Here is a 24407-nt window from a genome sequence, read left to right on the forward strand (position 1 = left end):
ACTGCTGCGCCACCCAGGGATCCCCCTCCTTTCTTCTTTGGGCCCTGATGCCAAGATGGTCAAATCAGGCTCTTAACCCTGTCTGTATCCCTGACACAACTCCTCTGAGTCTCAGTGCCAGACTGATGGAACTGGAACTGGCCTACCAGGGACACGGAGGGAAGAAGCCCAGGTATAAGAAAAGCCCTGAGTAGCAGCCAGTGGCTTCCTGCCCACACCTGAGCAGGTGGGCTCCAGGGTGGCCAGACGGGACCAGTGTGACCACTGATGTCAGGCTCTGCTTGGATCTCAGGCATCAGGATGGTTGGACTGGAGGAATTCTGGTTTTTTCCCACCTTACTGGTATGATATAGAGCCCTTCCATGCCCAGCCACACGGTCACCTACTCCAAGTGGGCAAAGCCCCATGGTGGAGTGGAGGTAGGTGCCTTTGCCAAGGTTAGCAAGGGTCTCTGATTGATTCTGCTGCTCCGAGACCAAAGTCCCAGCTCTGGGGATGCCCACCTAGGTGTCTGGGACCATGCTGTGGAATCCCAAAGCCACGATGGGACCCTAGTGAAAAGTGTGTGGGAGGACCAGCCCAGCCCTGGTGGGAAGGGAGGGACACAGGGGAAGGGACCTGAAGGGAAGAACTCTGGGTTTGCCTCCGGCATGGGAGCACTGCAGGGGTTGGAGGGGCCTCTTTTCCTCTCTTCACAGTGATGGATGTATCCTAGTCCCTTCCTGCCACCTGGAAATGGAGCTTCCCCCAGCCCAGGTACCCTTTCCTGAGATGCCTAGCAAGCTTCCATTTACTTGGGCCAGCAGCTCTTTGGAAGCAGAGGGGGGCCGGGGCATGCCCCCAGGGGGAGGGGTGTCTCAGGTACCTAAGCTTCATCCCTGCCCACTGTTCCGGGCTGGAGTGATCTCCGTGGCAATGGAGCTACAGAAAAGGAAGCCCTGACATGGAGGGCCCTGAGTGCCAAGCCTCCTGCTGTCAGTGGCCCTGGAACTAGGCCCCACCACAAGGTTCTCACATACATACATACACACACACACACCCATGCTTCAGAAACAGGCTCTAATTTTCAGGGCCAGTGACCCCAGAGTGGGCAGCACTGTGAGCTGAGCCCTTTCAGAGCCAAAGCCCAGAGGATAGGGAGGCAACCAAGCACGTGCCAAGTCCGCCTGACCTGGAGAGCTGCCCTGGCCCAGGTCCTCTGCCAACTTTGTGTCATTGCCTTTGTTTTCTTCCACTTGGGAGGAGCCCCACCACCACAGTGATGTTAGATGGCCCTAAAAGAAATGCTTTGTCCAGTGCCTGCACTGCTTCACATCCATCCCCAGACCTCACAGCTGTGAGAGGTGGGTATTTTTCCTGCTTTACCATGAGGGCACTGCTTAAGGAGGTTAGTAACTCACCCAAGTTCAAAAGGCAGGGTGGGCTTGCTTCCCCACCCCCCTTCTCCAGCAAGCTGCTTCTGGGAATCCAGGAAGCCCCCAGAAAATTCTGGGGCTGAGGAGGCTTCTAAAGGGCCTCACACTGAACAGAACCAGGGCCCTGGCTCTCCAGGGTTTGGTTCCCAGGTCCCATACAGAGAGAGGGGCCACCCACGAGCACTGCAAGAGCAGGAGCAACAGGCCGCTTCCTGGCAGCTGGGAAGCACACGCAAGCAGGCAGGTGGAGCTCTTGCTCCGCTCCATGGCCCCTCTGCGGTCTCTGCAGCCGTTTGCATTTCCTGAAACCGGATCTCGGTGTCAGAGCCGCCCCCGGGCCGGGCGGGTACCTCAGCCATGGCCCTGCGCAAGGAGCTCCTGAAGTCCATCTGGTACGCGTTCACTGCCCTGGACGTGGAGAAGAGCGGCAAGGTCTCCAAGTCCCAGCTCAAGGTGAGGGGCCCCCGGGGCCCAGGAGAGGCCGGCACACATGCCCCTCCAGCCCCTGCCGCCCAGGAGCCAGGCAAGAACGCTGTGCTGATGGCACTCAGCCATCCCAAGGCCCAGGCCTGGGGAGGGGAGACGGGACCGGGTGGTCGGGACAGTGCAGCCTGCTGGATGCTGCTGCCCATGTTCTGGGACCCCAGGGAGGCACGTGCGGAGCCTTTGCCCAGAGACCTGCCCCCCATCTCTCTGGAGGGTGGAGGTGGCATTATTCGGTTTTGAAGGCCAACAGGCCAGGCTACATCCTCTACTGGGTGTGATGAGCACACTTCTCCGCAGAGTGAGGCTTGGGCACGCACCCTACTCCTTCCTGCTGCTTCCTCCTGGCTTTGAAGAGAGACAGTTCTTGTCAGTCACTGCCTCCCCGAGCTGAGAGAGGCTTCAAGAGCCTCTCCCAGTTCCAGACCAGGCTGACTGGGTCACCTTTGGCAGAAATCAGCTACTCCGAACCCCATCTCCCAGATGCAGCCATGCTGGGAAGGGGCAATGGAGAGACCCTGTTCTGTTGCTACTCAGCTCACCCTTCCCTCCTCTCCCACACCAGGTTGGGAAACTGTTGTTCCCTTTGGCCGTGGGACCTTAGGTGGAGAGGAGGTAGGATCTGAGCCCAGGAAGAGCCCCATCAGTGATTGCCCAGAAGTTTAGTACTAGGTCCTAGACAATTCCTGGGAGATCAGCACAGCAAGTTTCTCTCCTTCTTTCCTCCATCCCTGGCTCTTGGAACCAGGGAACACTGGGGGACAGGAGCAGGGTAAGCCTCAGCAATCTGCGACCTGCCTTAGGGGATCATTCATTCAGTTCACGTGTTTACTGAGTGGCTCTGCGCCTGGTGCAAAGCTAAGCCCTAGATTTCTGGTGTCTCCACTGGACACCCCCTAAGGACGAGTGCAGCCTTCAGGAAACCTCCATTTTTAATGACCAAGGTAGGAGGTGCCTGCAAACGTGGGAGAGATGAATGAGGCAGGAGAGATGTAATGCCCTACCCCCACTCCAACCCCTACTTTGCTGAACTTGGACACAGTAAGCTTGAATATCCCAAACTGGCCCCATCCTATAATCTGTTCCATAACCAGACTTAGGAGCATCCAAACAAAAATGATTCTTGACTCCCCCAGGAAAGACAGTCCACTCCTACCTTTGATCATTGGGGAGGATTCCTTAACATTCTACTTAAATCCTTTTATTGTAGATCATGTCATCTAGTGGGGGCTTCAGGATAGAACAGCAGATCATCCAAAATCCATCCCTGCAGAAACCCGTGCCCTACCATCATCTTCCACTGCCTTTAATAATATCTTGTAGGAATAATCCCAATCTCCATAGTTTGTTGTCTCCAAAATATTGTTGTCTGTCCCCATTCCCTATAGCTCCTGTAACCTCTCCAGGCTCTTTATACCCCTCACGTATGGAGAGTAGTTCCCCTTTTCCTGGTGCCAGCAGCCAGTAAGGCTTCCTGCCTGGATCCTCTTTTCTTGACCTCCAACTGGATTGACGTCCACTCCCCATCCCCATAGGTTGAGTATTTGCAGGGAAGGTTCTATTAGGAGCTTACGTACTTGAACTGTCCACTGTCTGTACCACGTCTCAGCTCAAATTGGGCCCAATGTCAGCAGCCTTTAGTCACACAGGAGCAAAGGTAGATTTCTCCCCCACTCAACAGAAAACGTGTCCACTCTGGGAATCTGGGCTAGCGATGGGAGTCTTGGGCCAGGTAGTGGGTGAAGCAGAGATGGTTGGGCCCATGTCATACAAGAGAAGGCTAGGGAAGGTGATTCTTCCCTAAGACCATACTGGGGGATACTGGAATAGGAGGAAGTAGTGATAGTGTTGGGGGCAGGGATGCCGGAAAGGCAAAGGAGCAATAGAGAAGTGGTCAGAAGTCAGAGGAAGAAGTAGATGAGAGAGATACCAGCAGGGGCCAACCCCACCCCTGCAAAGGCTTGGGGGAAAAGGGGGAAGACCTTGGGGTTAGTCTGTCTTCACTAACACTGTCCCTGGTCTTAGGTCCTTGACTGGGACCAGGCAGGAGACCTGTACCAGTCCAGCGAGCTATGTCTGTCTGTGACAGTCACCACTTCCCTGATGTGTTGGTAGAAAGGCTGCCTCTGGCTGTGGTGGGCAAAGCCATGATGAGGAAGGAGGGAGGAGGAAGGACAGTGAGGCCTCTGAGAAGTGGCCCAAGGAGTCAGGATTGTTTTCTCTGGAAAAGAGAAGTCTTGAGGGAGAGAGCAGATGGCTTTTCCTCTGTTGAATTTTTGTAGAAAGTACAATGGCCTTTGTCCAGGTGAGTTGAGAAAAGTACAATTAGACCAATAGGAATGGCACTTCAGCCCAGGATGGATTTAGATTGAGCACAAAATTCCCCAGGTGTTGAGGACTCTGAGTTTTCCCAGGATCCCCAGAACTAAAGAACTTCTCTAAAGAACTTTGGGAGTGAGTAGCAGTTCCACCAGAAGGCTGCAAGGAGGAGAGCCTTAGGAATGATGGGTTTCTTAATGGCCACGTCCTTTTCCCTAGAGGAGAAGCCTTGGTTCTAGGCCTAGCGGTGGGGGATCAGCTGAGAATTGGGGTGAGGGGTCTGGGATTGGGGATGTGGATGGAGCAGCATGTCTCTGGCTCAGGAGGCTCTTAGGAGACAGGAGGCCTGCCCCTTCCCCTTGACTGGCAGGAGCTGGGGTGGGCAGGAAGGCAAACTGGCACCCTCTCTCCTGGGCTTTTTCAGGTCTTCTAGACTCCTGAGCTTCAGGCTTTACCTGTGGAGGGTAATAACAAGCTTCCCTTTGGTGAAAGGAAAGTTAAGAGCAACTCCAGTCCAGGAATCTGCAGGCTGGGATCTTCAGCTTTGTTCTGACCCCTACCTGCTGCTGGTCTCAGACTAGGATGGCAGGGAGTGGCAGGCTGATTTAGTGATGTGCAGAGTACTTGACTCAGAGCCACATAGGCCTGCTCCTCAGCTGGATGAGCTTGGGCATGTGGCCTTGCGACTCTGAACTTGAGGTTTCTTGTCTGTAAAGACAGAGGGTTGAACTGGGGATCGCCAGGCTATCCAGCTTGGCTACCAAAAAAAAAATTTTACTGAAGTACATCTAGCAGATGAAACTGACCCTTGATACAGCCTCCCCTTTCCCTTTCCTGAGCCTGTCTTTTCTTTAGTGCTCACCCTCAACCCCTTCTAGCCCTTTCTTGCTGTCAACAGGCACACAGAGCTCATCCAGAAATCCCCACCTTCTAAAACTCCCAGTGCTCCTCCCTGGAGATAGTAGTTATGCTTTAGTACCTGCTGGTTGAGAAAAATACATTCAGTAACTCTTACAAGGATCTGTATATATATTTTTAAGATTGTATTTATTTATCTGACAGAGAGAGCACAAACAGGAGGATCTACAGAGGGAGAGGAAGAACCAGGCTCCCCGCTGAGCAGGGAGCCCGATGCAGGGATGTGGGGCTCAGTCCCAGGACCTTGAAATCATGGCCCAAGCCAAAAGCAGAAGCTTACCAGACTGAGCCTTCCAGGTGCCCTGGATCTGTTTATTTTAAAAGAATCACCTGGCACCTAGATATATTAAAACAAAAACAAAAACCAAAAAAACTATATGCCATCTAAAAAAGAGATTATTCATTTTCTCTGCAGCCATTACTTGGTGCTGTTGATGGATTCCCAAATCCCTTGTATTTATCCAGTGATGGCTAGAAACCACAGGACCATGGGTACTGGCCCCCATGACCACACTTGAGTTTTAAGGGAACTCACAAGCCCCTAGAGGAGAACCACTTCCCCACATGCCTTCAGAGGACATAGTGCATAAATGAAGCCTCTCAAAGGCCAATGGCTGCCACCTCAGAGGTCAGGGGCTGCTTGGTTGGGCGGTGAGACTGTGAGAGTCCTCTCTGAGGGAGCCCGAATGGCGGCTTGTGAAAGCTGCAGACACCTGGATCCCACCCCTGGAAACTCTGAGTCAGTGAGACAGGGCGGGCCTCTGCTCACTTCAGTTTCACCAGCTCCCCAGGTGATTCTGAGGCTCAGCCAGAGCTAACATGGCAGAGAGATCAAGAGTAGGGCTTTAGGGATCCCTGGGTGGCGCAGCGGTTTAGCGCCTGCCTTTGGCCCAGGGCGCGATCCTGGAGACCTGGGATCGAATCCCACGTCGGGCTCCCGGTGCATGGAGCCTGCTTCTCCCTCTGCCTATGTCTCTGCCCCTCTCTCTCTGTGAGTATCATAAAAAAATAAAAAAAAATTTTTTTAAAAAGAGTAGGGCTTTAGAGGCAGACTTCCAGCAAGACACTTCACCTCTCTGCACCTTGATTTTCTCATCTGTCAAAGGAGGATTATGAGAGTCCCTGCCTCTGGGTCTGAGGATTGATAGAAATCAGCCTGTGAGCTCCTGCGCACTCTGGTCTCCACCCCTGCCATTTCCTTTCCAGCTTGACCCTCCTTAGGTCACACCCTCTCCCCACCTCTAGCCCCAACCCGCACACAGGCACAGGAAGCCTGGCAGTCTGAGGTCTGCTGAGCTCTCTGGGGAGAGGCCCTGAGCCCCGAGCATCTGGAGCCTTCAGTTCCTTCTTGTCCTGACACCTGACGGCTCACAGGGATTGGAACCTCTGTCCTGGGCCCCTCAGATTCCACCAGCCAAAGGTACAAGTGAGGACAGCAGGTCTTAGAGGACAGTGCAGATGGAGGAACCGAGGCAAGGAACAGCTCAAATGACAATGCAGCTGCGTAGTCCGTTCTATTCCCGGGGTGGGAGGGATTTTGTATGTCATCTCTTCGAACCCCATTTTTAGAGCTATGAAAACTGAGGCCCAGTGAGGTTCATTTGCTCAGAGAGATTCAGTCCACCTCTGTCTGGCTTTTGTATTTCTCCTACTTCTTCCCGCAAAGTGTTTAGGTTCATTCAACAGATATTTATTGCATGTCTGTTAGGTGCCAGACCTGGTGATACAGCAGTGAATACAGCAGTTAATAAAATGGACAAAGATCACCCCCCGCCCCTTTGTGTTGCTGACATTCTAGTCAGAGAATACAGATGAAAAACAAAATAAGTAAAAATGTATCATGTAATGGAAGATGATTCATGACATAGAAGTAAATAAAGCAGAAATAGGGATAGAGAGTTGTGTGTGGGGGGATTGAGGGAATGGGGTTATAGATTTAAATAGAATGGTCCAGAGAAGCCCTCCTTGAGAAGGTGACATCTAAGTAAAGAGTGGAAGGAGAAGAGGGTATGTGCCATGCCTAGACCTGGGAGAAGAATGTTCTAGGATAAAGGAATAGCAAGTGCAAAGGCCCTGAGGCAAGTATATGCCTGGCCTGTCTGAAGAATGTCAAGAGGGCCAGAGTAGCCGCAGAGAAGTGAGCCAGAGGGATGAAGCCAGAGAAGGTGCAGCAGGTTGGGTCCTATGGCGCCCAAGGCCTCTCTAGGGGGACTTGGGATTTTACTCAGAGAACGATGGGAAACCATTGGAGCATTTAAGTTAGACTTGAGGAGTCAGTCAAAAACATTGAACGTGTTCAGGACATCGTACTGAGTCTGGAATCAGGCCTGAGCTTAGAGTCCTTGCTCAAAGAATGTAGAACACCCAGAAATGCTCACACAAAAAGGGAAGAGCAAAAGAATGCTATTATAGAGCAACTTAATAACAGAGTACATAAATAACAGTGGTTAATGGCACTCTGCTTTTTATCTCTATAGTTTTAAATTTTTGTCATAAAAACAATATATGCTCCTAGTTAAAAAAAAACAGAGTGTAGAAGAATATAATTTTAAGGAAGATGAAATTTATTCTATAAGTAAAACATGTTACTGGTTAAAAAATTCAAAGACAAATGTAATACTAAAGATGATGAAAGTTCCTCCCCTCCCTGGGGAAGGATGGTGGAGTGATAGCTATTAACAGTTTGCTGAGTCTTCTAGATTTTTCCTATGTACAAATAAACATACTAGGTTGAACCATGTGAAATTGCTGACATTGTATTGTTTCAGCCCTATTAAAACAGCTATTAAAATTTGCCATGGTTCAACCTAATCTTTGCACACATTTATTTTACAAACATTTCATTCTATAGCTTGCTTTTTTCACCAGCCGGTATAGGATGCATATCTTTCCATGTCTGTTCATAAAAACATAATAATAAAAATAGCACACAACTTTTATTAAACAATGAACTATGTACCAGGTGCTATGCTAAGCTCTTTATTCAAAAAAAACCCTTTGGAGTAGACCTCCTTATCATTCTCACAGAGGAGACCAAGGTCTTGGAGAAGTTAAATCACTTGCCTGTAAGCACACCAGTGGCAGATGTAAAATCTTTCCTGCCAACACGTAGGTCCATGACACGGTGTACCTGTCCCCTATTGAAGGATACCCAAGCTGTCCCTTTTCCTCATATTGTAAAGAATGCTTCAGTGAACATTCTCGTACATGTTGCTCTGTTCCCTTGAGCATCTAAAGGTTAGATGATCAGCGCGTGCCTGGTGCAGTTGGTTGGGCGACCAACTCTTGGTTTGGCTCAGGTCATGATCTCTGGGTTGGAAGGTTCAAGCCCTCCTGGGGCAGCAGGGAGTTCATTTCCCTTCTCCCTCTCCTTCTGCCCCTCCCCCAGCTCATACACACACACACACACACACACACACACACACACACTCTTTCTCTCTCTCTCTCTCTCTCTCTCTGAAGTAAATGAATAAATCTTTAAAAAATAAATAAAAACAATCAAAATGCTGGGATCCTGCCCAATTTTAAGTTTGATACATTCTTGCCCTCCAGAAAGATTACCAATTCACACCTCAACAGTAGGGCATTTGTGTCCTCACTTCACAACCTCTTCAATACCTGGTGTTATCAGTCTTGGGATCTATGTCAATTCGCTAAGTAAAAAATTGCACTTTCTGTACAGGAAGGGATCTAACATTTGCTCCATACAGATCCAACTGGCTCTCTTCACATGTCCTCTCACTCCATCTTCACAGCCTCTCCACGGGACAGGTGAAGGTGTTCAACTCCCTTCTAATAGCTTAGCTGTTCCAGTTTTAGGGCTGCCAAGCGAGCACCAGCTTAGCAATTCCAGGGGAAGAGTATACCTCTTTCCACTAGAGGAAGCAAAAATCGTAGGGCTGATTCTCATTGGTCCAAGATTGATCATATGCCCTTCCTTGAGCCAATCATCAATCACCATGACTCTGATGTGCCCACCCCTGCAGGCAGGTGGGCTAGGGTTGCAAATAGTCGATACCACAGATATTGAGAATAAGGGAGAGGTGCTTCTCAAAGGAAAAGCAAGTCTCCATTACCAAATATGGGTGGAGACAACAGAGTTCCTCAGGAAGAAACTTAAGATGTACTCTAGAACAGGAGAAGCAAAACCAAACATGCATGGGAGATGAATAACATGGGAAAGAGGGTGGTGGGTGTGCAGGACAGGGATGGCTGCCTGGAGAGGAAAGAGGGAAAAGAGAAGCACCCTCTTGCTAGGCCTTCCAACTTCCCACTTTGCCCAGTCAAGCCTGAGGCCCGGGAGAATACTGGAGGAAAGTCTCAATTCTTTGGTCCACCTCATCTCACAAGAGAATAAAGAAGTGAAGACTTGGTGCACGCGCCACCTCTGGGATATGGCCAGCCCCTGCATCAGGAACTGATTCTAAGCATAACTACTGGTGGTGGAAGCAGCATTCATCGACTGCCCTTCCTGCGCAGAAGAGGATGTAGGGGGTGTGGGACATAGAGATGAATAGAGACGTTTTCTCCAGAGTTCACAATCTACCTGGACTTGGGGTCAACACTGTAATAGTGAGGTCACCTTCAGAGCCAGGCACACCCGGTTCCAAACTCAGCTCAGCTATTTACTCTTTTAACTTCCCCAACCCTCAGCATCTTCATCTGAAAAACAGGGATAATGTGTGTGTGTATCACAGTTGGAGTGGAGGTTAGACATGGGGTATAGAACCTCATACGGTGGCTGCCACATAGTAGGTGTGCAATAATGACTATTTTACCATTTTTCCAAAATTTTTTTTATTTTTATTTTTTAGATAGAGTGTATGAGCAGGAGGGTGGGGGACAGAGGAGGAAGGAGAGAATCCTAAGCAGACTGCCCACTCACTGCAGAACCCGATGAAGGACCTGAGGCAAAATCAAGAGGTGGCCATCCAACCGATTGAGCCACTCAGCTGTATTTTCATCCTTCACTCTGTTTTAAGTGCTACGGCAGAATTAACCCCAAGGCAATTTGATTTTTTTTCCTGATTTTGTTCAAATTTCAACCCCTTTGTTCTTATGTCGTGGGTTTGATAGCCAACTCAGGTTTCCCCTCCGCACCATCACGGCCACCACCCCTTCTAGGTCTTTTCCTCCATGTGTCACAGACCATTTTTTATGACCCTTCTTTGAGCCGTCTCCAGCTTTCCATCTCTGAAGGGCAGTGACTAGAACTGAACTTGCCTTTTCTAGAGCAGATACACCTGAGTGCTTTCCTTGGAGCTGGCACACTGCAGTCTAAACACTGAGGCTTCGATGGAAATGATAAGAAACTTGGCTGCCGCAGGGTGACAGCCACCTCCCTGTTGTCAGCCCAACGTCCTAGGAAGCACCTGGGCTTTGGAATCTGTGGGACTGGATTTAAATCCCAGACTCCTGCTCACCTTGGATCCTTGGGCAAGTTACTGAATGTCCTGAGCCTCAGTGTCCTTGTCTGCAGAAAGAGGACATCCCTACCTAATACAGTGGCTTAGAATATGGCTGCTTGGGTTTGAATCCTAGCTTTCTTACCTCACCTGTAAAATGGGGATACTAACAATTGTTCCGGGGGTTAGGTGAACTATATGTAACGTGCTTGGCTCCATGCTTGGTGCATAGTAAGGGAGTACATTTTAGGTTATTCAGTTTTTTATTGAGGTATAATCGTCATATAACGTTATATTAGTTTCAGGTGTACAGCATAATGATGCGATATTTGTATATATTGGGAAATGATCATCACAATGTCTACTTAACATCCATCACCATGCACAGTTACAAAGCTTCTTTCTTGTGATGAGAATTTTTAAGATCTGCTCTTAGCAACTTTCAGCTTTGCCAGACAGTATTATTAACTATAATCTCCATTTGGACGTGACATCCTCATGACTTACTTTATCACTGGAAGTTGTACCTTTTGACCTCCTTCACCTATTCCACTGTCCCCACTACTCCCTGCCCCTGGCAAACGCCAGTCTGTTTTCTGTATCTATGAGCTTGGGGGGAGGGGAGGTTAACTTGTTTTTTAGATTCCACACATAAATATGTGAGATCATATGGTATATATTTTTTTTCTGATTTACTTCATTTTGCCTAATGCCCTCAAGGTCCACCCATGTTGTCGCAAATGCAAGATTTCCTTCTTTTTTTTGGTTGAGTCATATTCCCTTGTATATAATTGCATAAGTTTGGGTTATGATAGAGGTGAGCATTGTGTGCCAAGGCCTTAGCCAGGATAGGATTGGGGCTGAGCCAAGTGGTGGCAGCGGTCCTCTGGCCCAGTTTTGGCTGGGGCACAGGAAGGCAAAGTGCCACTCTGTCTCAGGTGCTGTCCCACAACCTGTACACGGTCCTGCACATTCCACACGACCCTGTGGCCCTGGAGGAGCACTTCCGAGATGACGACGATGGCCCCGTGTCCAGCCAGGGATACATGCCCTACCTCAACAAATACATCCTGGACAAGGTGGGGCCTGGCAGGAGGGGGCACCTCTCCCCACTCCCCAGTACATTGCCAGCCCAACTCCTCCCACCTATAACCCCCCCTTCTGTCCCCACCTTCCATCCCCTCCCTCCCTCCCACTTCCATCCTTCAGGTTCCAGCCTCTTGCCCCGCCTTGCCCCTCTTCACTCCCCCTTCCACCCCCCTCACCTCTCTCCTACCTCCACTCTTCCAACTCATTCCTGCCAGGCTCACCTCCCATCTCCAGCTGGGACCTTTACATAGGGCTCCCAGCTTCCCCTGGTGCTGTGTCCGTGCTCCTCCCAGCTGTCCACTCTCTTCTCAGCCTCTTCCATGTCATCCATCCCCCATTGGGCTCCCGTTCTTTCTCCCCTGGGATGAGGGACCAGTTTCTGTATTGGTAGGGGTCTTGAGTGGGTATGGTGGGGGGGTGGTTGGAATCATCTAGTTATCTGATAAGCAGCTCAGGGTTTCCTCAAGTTAGAACAGGTGGGGTGCAGGGAAATAGGTGACCCCAAGAAAGCAGCAAGAGCCTAGTTTGGTGGCAGAGCAGGGATGGGTGGCCGTTTTGGCTGACTTGCAGGCCTGGTGGCAGGTGGAGGAAGGGGCCTTCGTTAAGGAGCACTTTGATGAGCTGTGTTGGACCCTGACGGCCAAGAAGAACTACCGGGTGGACAGCAATGGGAACAGCATGCTCTCCAATGAGGACGCCTTCCGCCTCTGGTGCCTCTTCAACTTCCTGTCTGAGGACAAGTACCCTCTGATCATGGTTCCTGATGAGGTGAGGGTGATGGCAGCACTGGGGACAGAATCACTGGGGCCAGGCTTCAGCTAAACTGTGAAGGAGGTGAAATCACCCGTGTACCTTTCCCACATCCCCTTTCTTCTTGGTCTCCCCATGCCGGTGCCTCTCTGCACCCAGCTGCCTCCAGATGCCAAGAATTGCCCATGTCAGAGTCACTGTGTCCCGAGGACCAAAACTATGCTTCCTTCAGGCCTCTGTTAGCCCTCAAAAAACGAAAATGACCTCAGAGTTTTATTTACAGAGGTGGAAATGCCTGATACCTTACTGGGCATTTACAAATGAAAACATTTAAGATTGAATGGCAGGATTTTAGGCATTGTGGCAATCTGAGAAGGTTACTATATGAGGAGAAGGGAGACTTGCCTGGGATGTCTGGCCCATTACTCCAGGGGGCAACCAAATCTGGCCCTGGTTCTAGATTTTCCTTCCCCTCTCTTCCCATCCCTCTCCTCTCCCCAAGGGCAGGGCCAGGGGAGACCCAGCTCCAGGCTCCAGAGAGGGCATCCTGAGTGTGGAAGCCTGGAATTAGTGCCTCTACCTCCTCAACTCATGGGTGAAGAAGCCAGGGCAGGTGCCCCCACTCCATACCACTTCTGTCAGCCTTCTCCTGACCTTTTAGCCCTTTTGGTGGCTGTGCAGATGCCAGGGTGAATCTAGGTCTTAGGGTACGGAGGGGATGGCTTGTTTGTGTTATAAGAAGTCCTGGTATATCTAAGTGCACTCAGATTTGTCTCCTTCTATTTCTGGGAAGGGAGAGGGAAATACCTAATCCCTGAAATGGTACACGCCACCCCACTCCCAGCTGAGACCCGGTAACCTTCAGAATGAAAGTCCTAAAGAGAGTTTCCCAAGAAGCTGCTGCGGCAGGAAAGGGACATGTGTCCATCTACACAGGCACCTGGCTAGGCACCCTTGTCAGACCCCTGCCTGTCAGGGTAAGGGGGGCCCTCAGAGGCCAGAAGGCGGCTTGCTGCTGTGATCAGCATGTATGAACAAACTGCAGCAGGATGTACCCCAACCACCACTTCCTGTTCCTCTGTAGCAGGTTTCCTGTCCCTGCCCTGCTTACCCCCACCCCCAGTCCCTTTGCCCTCCCATAAAGGAAGGATCCTCAGGTTTGGGGCTTGGGCTTGGAATAAGGACTCCGATGGGATTCAGGAGATAGAAATCGAGTTCTGGCTGCCAGAACTTGCTGTATGATTTAGGACAAGTCACTTCCCCCTCTGGGCCTCAGTTTTGTCATTGGCAAAGTAAGGGTATTGGATGAGAAGGTCCTCACACCTCCTCTGACATCTTTTAGGAGTGGTTGCCTCTGCCTGGCCTCCAGCCCTCAACCTTCACCCCATGCTTAACTTAAAGCTCAAGGAGAAGGACGTGGGCCTGGAAGCTGGGGAGGGGAGAGGAATGCCTGAATTGGGGCTGGGGCTCCACAACCCCCCCTCCCCAAATCTACCCTGGTTTCCACCCGACATTTAGTCCTCTTGCTCCCCTACCCCCTGTCCCTGGACATCTCCGCACAGGCCCTGGGAGCCAGAGCGCCACCACCCCTAACCCTGGATTGTCAGAGGCAACGGTGCCTGCTGCAGTCACCAGGCCTTCCCCCTCCTCCAGGTGGAATATCTGCTGAAGAAGGTGCTTAGCAGCATGAGCTTGGAGGTGGGCTTGGGCGAGCTGGAGGAGCTGCTGGCCCAGGAAGCCCAGGCAGCCCAGACCACCGGAGGGCTCAGCGTCTGGCAGTTTCTGGAGCTCTTCAACTCAGGGCGCTGTCTTCGAGGTGTGGGGCGGGACACGCTCAGCATGGCCATCCACGAAGTCTACCAGGAGCTCATCCAAGATGTCCTGAAGCAGGTCAGGCCAAGCTGGGAACTCCGGGAGGACCCTGAGGCAGGGTGAATGGGGGCAGGGTGGGGGGAGTGAAACCTGACTTTGCTCTGGCTGGCAGGGCTACCTATGGAAGCGAGGGCACCTGAGGAGGAATTGGACGGAACGCTGGTTCCAGCTGCAGCCCAGCTCCCTCTGCTATTTTGGGAGCGAAGAGTGCAAGGAGAAAAGGGGCACTATCCCACTGGATGCACAATGCTGTGTGGAGGTGAGGGGGACAGGCGAAGGGGTGGAGCACAACTCCAGGCCCAGAGGCTCTGGGGTGGGGGGTAGGGGTGTAAAGGCAAGAGGGATGGGAGGAGGGTGAATGGAAAAAGCCCCAGTGGCAAATGTCTGCTTCTATGACTGTAACCCTGGATGCCTCGAGGACATTCTCATCCATGCCAGCACTTAAAAAAAAAAAAAACAAAAAAAAAAAACTGCAAATCAAATACTAAAGTCATTGGTGAGTAATGTGGATTTTGCTAAGGATTTCAGAGGAGATGTCTTATGCCTTACACTACACAGCAAAGCTTTGGGGTTTATTTAGAGAGAAAGAGAGCACGTGGGGGAGGGGGGTGTGGGGGGCAGAAGGAAAGAGAATCCTGGGATCCCTGGGTGGTGCAGTGGTTTGGCGCCTGCCTTTGGCCCAGGGCACGATCCTGGAGACCTGGGATCGAGTCCCACGTCAGGCTGCTGGTGCATGGAGCCTGCTTCTCCCTCTGCTTGTATCTCTGCCTCTCTCTCTCTCTGTGACTATCATAAATAGGTAGAAATTTTTTAAAAAAAAAAAAGCTCTTTAAAAAAAAAAGAAAGATAATCCTTTTTTTAAAAAAGACATATTTATGTATTTGAGACAGTGCACGAATGGTGGAGGGGCAGAGGGAGAGAGAGAATCCTTGAGCAGGGGGCCCACTGCCTCCAGGCTCCATCCCACCACCCCAAGATCATGACCTGAGCCAAAATCAGGACTGAGAAAACTAACTGGACCAACCAGGCACCCACACAGTCAAACTTATAAAAATCCTCTTGAAAAGTTATTCTCCTTCACCCAAATTCCATTCTCTTTGGCAATTCTATACCTTCCTAGTCTTTCTTCACATCCCTCTCCTCCCGTCCTTCCCCTCCCCTGGCTCTCTGTTGTTATTTTAGAGACTTAAAACAATTACTTTAAATTGTACTAAAATACACACACACACACACGTAACATGAGATTTGCCATTTTAACCATTTGAAGTGTACAAATCATAGCATTAAGTTCGTTCACAATGTTGTGTAACCCTCACCACTATCTATTTCCAAAACTTTTTCATCATCCCAAACAGAAATTCTACCTATTAAGAAATAATTCATTCCCTCCTTTCCCCTCACCCCCTGGTAACCTGTATTCTACTTAATGTCTCCACAAATTTGCCTATTCTGGGTACCTAGAATGTAATGGAATCATGTAGTATTTTGTCCCTTTGTGACTGGCTTCTTTTCCTCAGCATAATGTTCCAAGGTTCATCCATGTTGTGGCGTGGGTCAGGACTTCATTCCTTTTTGTGACTGAATCATATTCCATGTGTAGAGACCACATTTTGTTTATCCACTCATTCATTGGTGGACAATGGGTTGTTCCCACAATTTTGCTATTGTGAATAATGCTGGTTTGGATATCTATGCAGAAGTTTCTGGGTAGGCCTATGTTTTCATTTCTCTGGGTACCTACTGAGGAGTAGAATTGCTAGATCATATGGTAATTCTATGTTTAACTCTTTAATGAATAGCCAAATTGTTTTCCATAGCAGCCGTACCATTTTACATTCTCACCAGCGGTGTGTGAGTTCCACTTTCTCCATATCCTTGTGGACATGTGTTTTTTTACATTTTAAAACATTATTATTATTTAAAAAATTATTATTATACCCATCCTAGGCTCTCTCCATTTTTGTCACATAAGGAAATAGATGTCACTGAGGACAGAGCATAGATCTTACTTAGGCAGAAAGCCTAGCTCCACCACTAATAGGCATTCCTAGTGTGAATTGGGCATGTTCCTAGACTTAGTAAAGCCTCAATTTCTTTTTTCTGTAAAGTGAAGCTAATAACCTATCTAGCAAGATTGTTGGGGAATTGCACAGAAAATGATGCATATAAAACAGTAGTTTAGCCTCTAGAGCATAAGAAGCTCAATACATGAGACACCTAACTGGCTCAGTTGGTGGAGCATGCGACTCTTGATGTGGGTGGGGAGTGTGAGTTCAAATTCCATATTGGATGCAGAGACTGCTTTAAAATAAAATCTTTTTTTTTTTTTTTTAAGAAGCTCAATACATGGTACCTGTTATTTTCTACTACAATATAAGTTTAGGAAAGGCAGAGATTTGGTCTGTCAGGCACACCTCCTAGAACAATGAGCCGCACTCAGTAGACACTCCAAAATAACTGGAATGGGTGAATGGAGAACTTTCTCAACAGGCAGGGCTATGTGAAAAGAATGATTTGGATAATGAGGACTCTGTCACTGGAAGTGCTCAAGAATGATCTACATAAACACTCAGTAATGGACTAGGTGTTAATTCCCCTGGAGAGGCACCAAGATGGAAACACCCTGGCCCTCCCTCCAAAGAGCAGAGGCTCCAAGAGTTGTTAGTATGCCCACAACTAACGTCCGTGCCCAGCCATGCAGGCTCCTGGCGGAGTGGGAACGATGACCGGGAGGACGGTCCCCAAGACGGAGGGGCGGGGGATGGAGCTGGAGCACCCTGCGGCGGGTGTGGCCACGACCCCAGTGAAGGCGGCCTGTCTGGGGCCACCTGCCCTCTCCCAGGTGCTGCCCGACCGAGAGGGGAAGCGCTGCATGTTCTGCGTGAAGACTGCCTCCCGCACATACGAGATGAGCGCCTCAGACACGCGCCAGCGCCAAGAATGGACGGCTGGTGAGTGCTCGCTGGGTGGTCTGGGGCTGTGAAAGGGGGTGATAACACTGCCCAGCGGGAGGCTGGAGGGGGGACTCGAGGACCGCGCTGCTCTCTGCTGGCCCGCTGCTGACCCCCTCCTGATCCCCCTCCGCAGCCATCCAGACCGCGATCCGGCTGCAGGCCGAGGGCAAGACGTCGTTGCACAAGGACCTGAAGCAGAAGCGCCGGGAGCAGCGGGAGCAGCGGGAGCGACGGCGGGCGGCCAAGGAGGAAGAGCTGCTGCGGCTGCAGCAGCTGCAGGAGGAGAAGGAGCGGAAGCTGCAGGAGCTAGAGCTGCTCCAGGAGGCGCAGCGGCAGGCCGAGCGGCTGCTCCAGGAGGAGGAGGAGCGACGCCGCAGCCAGCACCGGGAGCTGCAGCAGGCGCTCGAGGGCCAATTGCGCGAGGCGGAGCAGGTGGGGCGGGGTACCTGCCCGGGACTGAGCTCGGAAGGAAGCGGAGAGACCCGGCCGCGGAGCCGAGAGCCGGGGGCGGGGCCTGGACCGGAGGCGGAGCCCTGGGCTCGGGAAGGAGGAGCGTGGGGCGGGGCTTGGAGTGTGGGACTTGGGACCCGCGCGCTTGAAACGTGCGTGTGGGCGGAGGCCTGTGCCAGGGCGGGACTAAGGAGGGGGTGGGAGTGCAGGAACCCGGCCGAGGGATGGCTTGAGTTGAAAGATGGGGGACGGCGCTGAGTGCTATAGGTATTGAGTGGGGCCTGGTTCAGAGACCTTGACTGGGGGTGGGGCTGCTAAAGACCCCCCCCCCAGCTGGCAATGAGCTTGGACCCATGCTAGACTAGATTGGACTAGACTTGATCTAAGTTTCATAGTGAAATTAGTTTGAGGAATTCAGGTTGGGAGTAAGGAGGGACGAATGTGGAGGCCGACTAGGTATTAGAGGCAATCAGATTTAGAATTTAAGAGATCTAGTACTGGAGTTAGAGACATCTGGATTTGATCCCAGCTCTGCCTCTTAGGAGCCTTCTGATCTCAGGCAAGTTACTTAGCCTCTCTGTGCCTCCATTACTTATCAGTGACATGTTGATGATAACTGTGCTCATAGAGGTATGGTAAGGATCAAATGAGGAAACACCTATAGTTGTTACAACAATTATTATAATTATAGTCACTCTGCCTAGCACCCGCCCTAATTATAGTCATAATACCTAATATTCTAACCCATAATAATAATTATTAAGGCTTGTGCGAGGCAGGGCGTGTCTTGAGCCCCTTGCCCCCCAGGTAGCATCTGTTCACTGACCATTATCTGACCTAGTCAGGCTCCCAGAAAGGGATCGGATCAGGAAACCCCGACATGAAGGAATTCCTTAGACCCTCACTGGGAAATCGCCATGTGGGCCAGCCTAGCGGAGCCAGAGCCGTGGTGAAAGGGCAGCACACCTGCGGACTCCCCTCCCCCACGCCGGGCCCCCAGTGACCCCAGTGACGTGGCTCTGCGTCTCCGCATCCCCGCACAGGCTCGGGCCTCCATGCAGGCCGAGATGGAACTCAAGGAGGAGGAAGCTGCCCGGCAGCGGCAGCGGATCCAAGAGCTGGAGGAGATGCAGCAGAGGCTCGAGGAGGCCCTGCACCTGGAAGTGAAAGCTCGGCGGGATGAGGAGGCCGTGCGCCTAGCCCAGACCAGGTAGGACTGAGGGCCCCCTCTCGGGTCCCCTCCCTGGCTCCCCAGCATCCCACTTGCTGGGCACCTGCGAGGGATCTTGGCTCTGGAGACAACCCAGTGTGCACCCGGCAGGCTGCTAGAGGAAGAGGAGGAGAAGCTGAAGCAGCTGCTGCAGCTGAAGGAGGAGCAGGAGCGCTACATCGAGCGGGCGCAGCAGGAGAAGCAAGAGCTGCAGCAAGAGATGGCGCTGCAGAGCCGCTCCCTGCAGCAGGCACAGCAGCAGCTGGAGGAAGTACGGCAGAACCGGCAGAGGGCCGACGAAGATGTGGAGGTGAGGCCCCAGGGGCAGTGGGGGTGGGGGCGTAGCAAGGAAGCCCGGCGGTGAGCACCTTCGTGCAGGATCTGGAACCTTCCCTCAAACCGTGACTCTGTCCCTTCCTGGCTGTGTGACCTCAGGCAAATTGCCTGACTTCTCTGAGTTTCAAGCCCCTCTGAGAAAGAGGCCTGTAATAGCATTGTTTGAAGACTGAAGGAGCTAATAGGGATACTTGGTACGGAGCAGGTGCGGAAGAAACATTAGCAGCTATATTTATCATTATTATGAATCTGGACAAAAATTTTTTCCTCAATGCTCTTTCAGATCCCTAGCTTGCTTTCCGGGCCCTTTGGCTGTAATCTCCATAGAAGAGGGGTTTTTGTTGTTGTTTAATTTTTGATGTTCTTTTTTAAAAAAAGATTTTATTTATTTGAAAGAGAGCATAAGCAGGGGGAGCAGCAGAGGGAGAGGGAGAAGCAGACTCCCCGCTGAGCAGGGAGCTCAATGTGGGGCTGGATCCCAGGACCCCAGGATCATGACGCGAGCCAAAGGCAGATGCTCAACCAACTCAACCACCCAGGTGCCCCTAGTCTTTAATGTTCTGTTAATATTGATTATTTTATTTTGCGCTGTTGGCTGACACGGTCACGTAAAAAATTGGGACACAAACATGTGACATAGAAAGGGAAAGTCCCACTGTGGTTCCCTTACATGACAACCACTGCTAATGGCTGGGGTTTTGCATTTGGTCCCAGAGAGGTGGTATGGTGTGGGGGTTTATAGCACAACATAGGTTCCCGGGCAAGTTGCTTGACTTCTTTTGCACTTGTTTGTTGTTAACTTCTGCCCTGGAGGTTAACTGAAATAATAAATGTACTGGGGCATCTGGGTGGCTTGATGGTTGGGTATCTGCCTTTGGCTCAGGTTGTGATCCCAGGGTCCTGGGATCAAGTCCCGCACTGGACTCCCCGTGGGGAGCCTGCTTCTCCCTCTGCCTATGTCTCTGCCTCTCTCAGTGTCTCTCATGAATAAATAAATAAAATCTTAAAAATAAATAAATAAATAAATAAATAAATAAATAATAAATGTACTTAGCACATCTTAGCTGCTTAATGAATGGAAACTCTAATTATGATTATCTTTGACCCTTTGGGGATCCACAAGACCACTGAAATTGGAAGCTGCGTGTGTGTGTAGGAAATTGGAAATATATATATATATATATATATATATATATATATATATATATATAAACATACATGAGTTTTCTGGGGAGATGATCAATAGCCTTTGTCAGATTCTAAGGGGACTGCAAACCTGAAAAGGTCAAGACACCCTGTCTAGGATGGTGTTTCTGACCCCTCTCTGCTGGCCCTGCCCCCCACAGGCTGCCCAGCAGAAGTTGCGCCAGGCCAGCACCAACGTGAAACACTGGAATGTTCAGATGAACCGGCTCATGCACCCAATTGAGCCTGGAGGTGAGAAGGGGTCAACCCTGGAGCTTTCTCTGGAGTGGGGCGGGAGAAGGGAGGGAGAAAGGAATACCTCCAGATCTACAGAATCCACGTGGGATTGAAAGCCACAAGATTCTCCTCTCCCCCATGAGGTGCAGGAGGCCCCTTCCACTTCTTCCCTGTGCATGCACCTTTCTCCTTACTCGTGTTTGCCTTTTCTCTGCCAGATAAGCGTCCCACCATCAGCAGCTCCTTCACAGGCTTCCAGCCACATCTGCTTGCCCGCCGTGACTCCTCCCTAAAGCGCCTGACCCGCTGGGGGTCCCAGGGCACCAGGACGCCCTCACCCAGCAGCAGTGAGCAGCAGAAGTCCCTCAATGGTGGGGATGAGGCTCCTATCTCGGCTTCCGCCCCTCAGGAAGATAAACTGGACCCAGCACCAGAAAATTAGCCTCTGCCATCTTCTTTCCCCCTCAACCTTTTACCCACCAGATCCTGGCCACAGCTGGCCTGTGGGTGATGCCAGCCCCTACAGAAGAGGGAGCTGAGGTCCTGGTGCCAGGAGCCCAGGTCCCCCAACCATGACAGTCCAGAACGGAGCCTCATTCATTTTTGGCACCAGCTCCAGGCCCCTGACCACTGAGGCAGTCTAGGGTGTAGATCCTTGAGAACTTGATCCTGTGCCTTAACCCCAAGGACCCTACACCCTGGGCTGGAAAAGAGTAAACAAGCAAGCCAATAGCATGTGCCCTCACACTACCACCAAGTTGTGGAGGCACATTTCCAAATAAAAACTGCTCTTGGAAAGAATGCTTTTTAAAAAAATTTTATTTGTTTATTTGAGATAATGAATGAGAGAGAGAGCACACAAGCAGAGGGAGAGGGAGAAGCCAGCTTTCCACCAAGCAGGGAGCCTGACGCAGAGCTCAATCCCAAGATCCCGGGATCACACCCTGAGTCAAAGGCAGACACTCAACCTCTGAGCCATCCTGGCATCCCTGGAATGGATCCTTGATCGAGTCTGCCATCTATCTTTCCTGCCTCAAGTCCAGTTATAGGTCCCAGAAGGAGTCAGGTGGAGGGCAGGGGCTGGGAAAGTACACTGGGCCACATACTAACTGGGTGACTTGGGTCAAGTTTGCCACCTGATTGTGCTTCAGCTCCCATATGGGTAAAATAGGGATGATAATAGTACCTACCTTATAGGGTTGTTGTGAGGATTAAGTGTGTGGCATAGGAGCCAGCACTATTATTATATCACCCAAAAGTGTTTAGTGAGCATCTATTCTATACAGTTTCCCTGGTTATTTAGTTCTCGTGGCAACCCAAGAGGGGGATATTATTATTCTCATGTTACATGTGAAAAAAACCGAGGCTCGGGGAGGTTAGCTTGCCCAAAACCTTCCAAACTCTCTATTTCCCCATACTATTCAACTCACTGACCTTGTCACCTAAGACAGAGATCTGAGAATCTAGGATGCTCCTTCCTTCTCAACCCCTTCATGCACAACCCTCTCATGCACAACCATGAAATCTGTTAGATCCTCCACAGTCTCATAGTTATCCCTCCTTCTTTATGGCTACGGCTACCACCACGGCTAAGGCCTTCATAACCTCCTCCTGTGTGCTCACCTTTGACTCCTTCTCCATCTTGTCCCATATCTAATCAGTCAAGTTCACCGTCCCAGATGTGGCACCTGGGGTCTGTGACAACCTAGCCCAGGAGAACCTCCTATGCCTCTGCTTTATAGATTTGCTAATAGATCCCTCCTTTTCTTTCCTCTGGGTCTATACACTCACTGTCCTTCCCACCCTACTTCATGTAACAGCCTCCATAACTACATGCGTGAGTTCCTTGAGGGCACGGACATAACTTCTTCAACTCATGTCCCCAGTAGCTAGCGCAGTGCTTGGTTCTTAGCAGGCATGCAACAATTGTTTGTTGAATGGTTAAATTCTAAAATGAATGGGTGTCATGTAGCTTAAAAGTGATGAAGGGGCTAAAATCAAAACTCAAGTCTATTCATTTATTCAATGAATTATTTATTAAGCCCTTATATGCCAGGTATTGTGCTAGGTGCCGGTTATATGGCACAGAAGAAAACAGTCCTTGCACTCCTGCAGCTTATGTGCTAGCTGATAATCAAAGTTCATTTCTTTTGCAAGTACACCAAACCTATTCCAAGGAACTTCATTACAGCCTATTGAAAGTATCATGAAGCAAAACTACCAGTATAACTCGTATATTTCAGGGATGGGAAGTGAGGTTCAAACTCTAAGGGTGGGGGGAATTCAAAAAAAAGGGAAGGAAGCATTAGGTAGGAGCTGGGATTCACAATGGCCCTTAAAACTTTTAATAAGAAAGGAGAGTAGGAGAATATGGGAACAACATTAGGTAGACAGAAGCATAACACATCCTCGAGCACAAGAAATCTGGATTGTGGATGTGAATCTCTCCTCTGGTAGGAGGTCAATGGTCCTCTCATTGGAGGTGGGGTACCTCTGGGGTACAAGGAGTTTTAAGAAAATCAGCTTGTAGATCTTCAACTTCCAAGTGTGCTCTTGACCAAAACTGTCCTTCTCTTCCTCCTCCTCCTCCTTCTTCTCCTCCTTCTTTTAAGATTTATTTGAGAGAGTGAGTGAGAGGGGCGGAGGGAGAAGGTGAGAGAATCTCAAGCAGACTTGGCACTGAGGGGGGAACTGGACACATGACTCGATCCCACAACCCCCAGATCACCACCTGAGCCGAAACCAAGAGTTAGGTGCTTAACTGACTGTACCACCCAGGCGGCCCAAACTGCTGTCCTCTTTCACAGTGTTGGCTTCTCTACTTTTGGTAACAAGGTTCACCACTCCCTCACCCACTATCTTTCAACGGCAGACTGTCCATAGGGGGAAATGCCCTGGAACAGTAAACAAAGCAATAGTTTGCAATGCTGGTGGTGGCTGTGGGTGCCAAGAAAATGAATGGCTCAAAAGCCGGACAACAAAATCTTTTTGTTTTCAAGTCAGGAGGTTTCCAAATCTTTGTTTTCAAAACCTAGAAGGACTTTATTGCATTGTCAGCTAAAAAAATCATTAACAATATCTTTTCATAACAGATCTTTGTGATTTTTTTTGATAAACAACTGAGATTTAGATGCCCCTGCTATATCAAAATTCTCAATTCCAAAAACAAAACAAAAAACAAAATTCTCAATTACCTTCTACTTGGTGGTGTGAAATGAAAATGAAACATAAATGAAAACATGGGCCTGGAATTGATGCTGAATGCAGTCTCATTACAGCAATAAGTTATATCCAATTATAAACATATAAACTACCTGGGGAAAAAAACGTTGGCCCATCCATTCATTAAGAAATACATTTCCAGGGATCCCTGGGTGGCACAGTGGTTTGGCGCCTGCCTTTGGCCCAGGGCGCGATCCTGGGGACCCGGGATCGAATCCCACGTCGGGCTCCCGGTGCATGGAGCCTGCTTTCTCTGCCTCTCTCTCTCTCTCTCTCTCTGTCTGTGTGACTATCATAAGTAAATAAAAAAATTAAAAAAAAAAAAAAAGAAATACATTTCCAGGGCAGCCCTAGTGGCCTGGCAGTTTGGCACCACCTTCGGCCCAGGGTGTAATCCTGGAGACCTGGGATCAAATCCCATGTCAGGCTCCCTGCATGGAGCCTGCTTCTCTCCCTCTGCCTGTGTCTCTGCCTCTCTCTCTCTCTCTCTCTCTCTCTCTCTCTCTCTCTCTGTGTGTGTGTGTGTGTGTATCTCTTGAATAAATAAATAAAACCTTTATAA

General features: G+C 50.1%; 1 protein-coding gene across 3 annotated transcripts; it reads left to right on the top strand.

Moving 5' to 3' along the window:
* Positions 1-1262: 1262 nt before the first annotated feature.
* DEF6 (DEF6 guanine nucleotide exchange factor) lies at positions 1263-21439 on the top strand. Of its 3 annotated transcripts, XM_055330616.1 has the most exons (12): positions 1263-1343; positions 1705-1868; positions 11479-11619; positions 12212-12397; positions 14033-14269; positions 14364-14510; positions 17094-17202; positions 17339-17637; positions 18699-18865; positions 18977-19175; positions 20548-20638; positions 20842-21439. In XM_055330616.1, the coding sequence occupies exons 2-12, from the start codon at positions 1773-1775 to the stop codon at positions 21063-21065; spliced, it is 1896 nt and encodes a 631-aa protein (XP_055186591.1). In that variant the 5' UTR covers positions 1263-1343; positions 1705-1772; the 3' UTR covers positions 21066-21439. The 3 variants fall into 3 exon arrangements, with proteins under 3 accessions (XP_055186591.1, XP_055186593.1, XP_055186592.1); XM_055330618.1 differs by lacking the exon at positions 1705-1868 and having other exon boundaries at positions 1264-1343; XM_055330617.1 differs by lacking the exon at positions 1263-1343 and having other exon boundaries at positions 1380-1868.
* The last annotated feature ends 2968 nt before the right edge of the window (positions 21440-24407 follow it).

This window comes from Nyctereutes procyonoides, unplaced genomic scaffold (genome assembly GCF_905146905.1).
Source record: "Nyctereutes procyonoides isolate TBG_1078 unplaced genomic scaffold, NYPRO_anot_genome, whole genome shotgun sequence".
NCBI classification, from domain to species: domain Eukaryota; kingdom Metazoa; phylum Chordata; class Mammalia; order Carnivora; family Canidae; genus Nyctereutes; species Nyctereutes procyonoides.

Bases quoted from the DNA above. Each gene is read 5' to 3' on its own strand.
- DEF6 (XM_055330616.1), top strand. From the start codon at position 1,773: ATGGCCCTGCGCAAGGAGCTCCTGAAGTCCATCTGGTACGCGTTCACT. The intron at 17,203-17,338 runs GTGAGTGCTCGC...CCCCCTCCGCAG, and splicing joins GCGCCAAGAATGGACGGCTG to CCATCCAGACCGCGATCCGG. The intron at 20,639-20,841 runs GTGAGAAGGGGT...TTTCTCTGCCAG, and splicing joins GCACCCAATTGAGCCTGGAG to ATAAGCGTCCCACCATCAGC.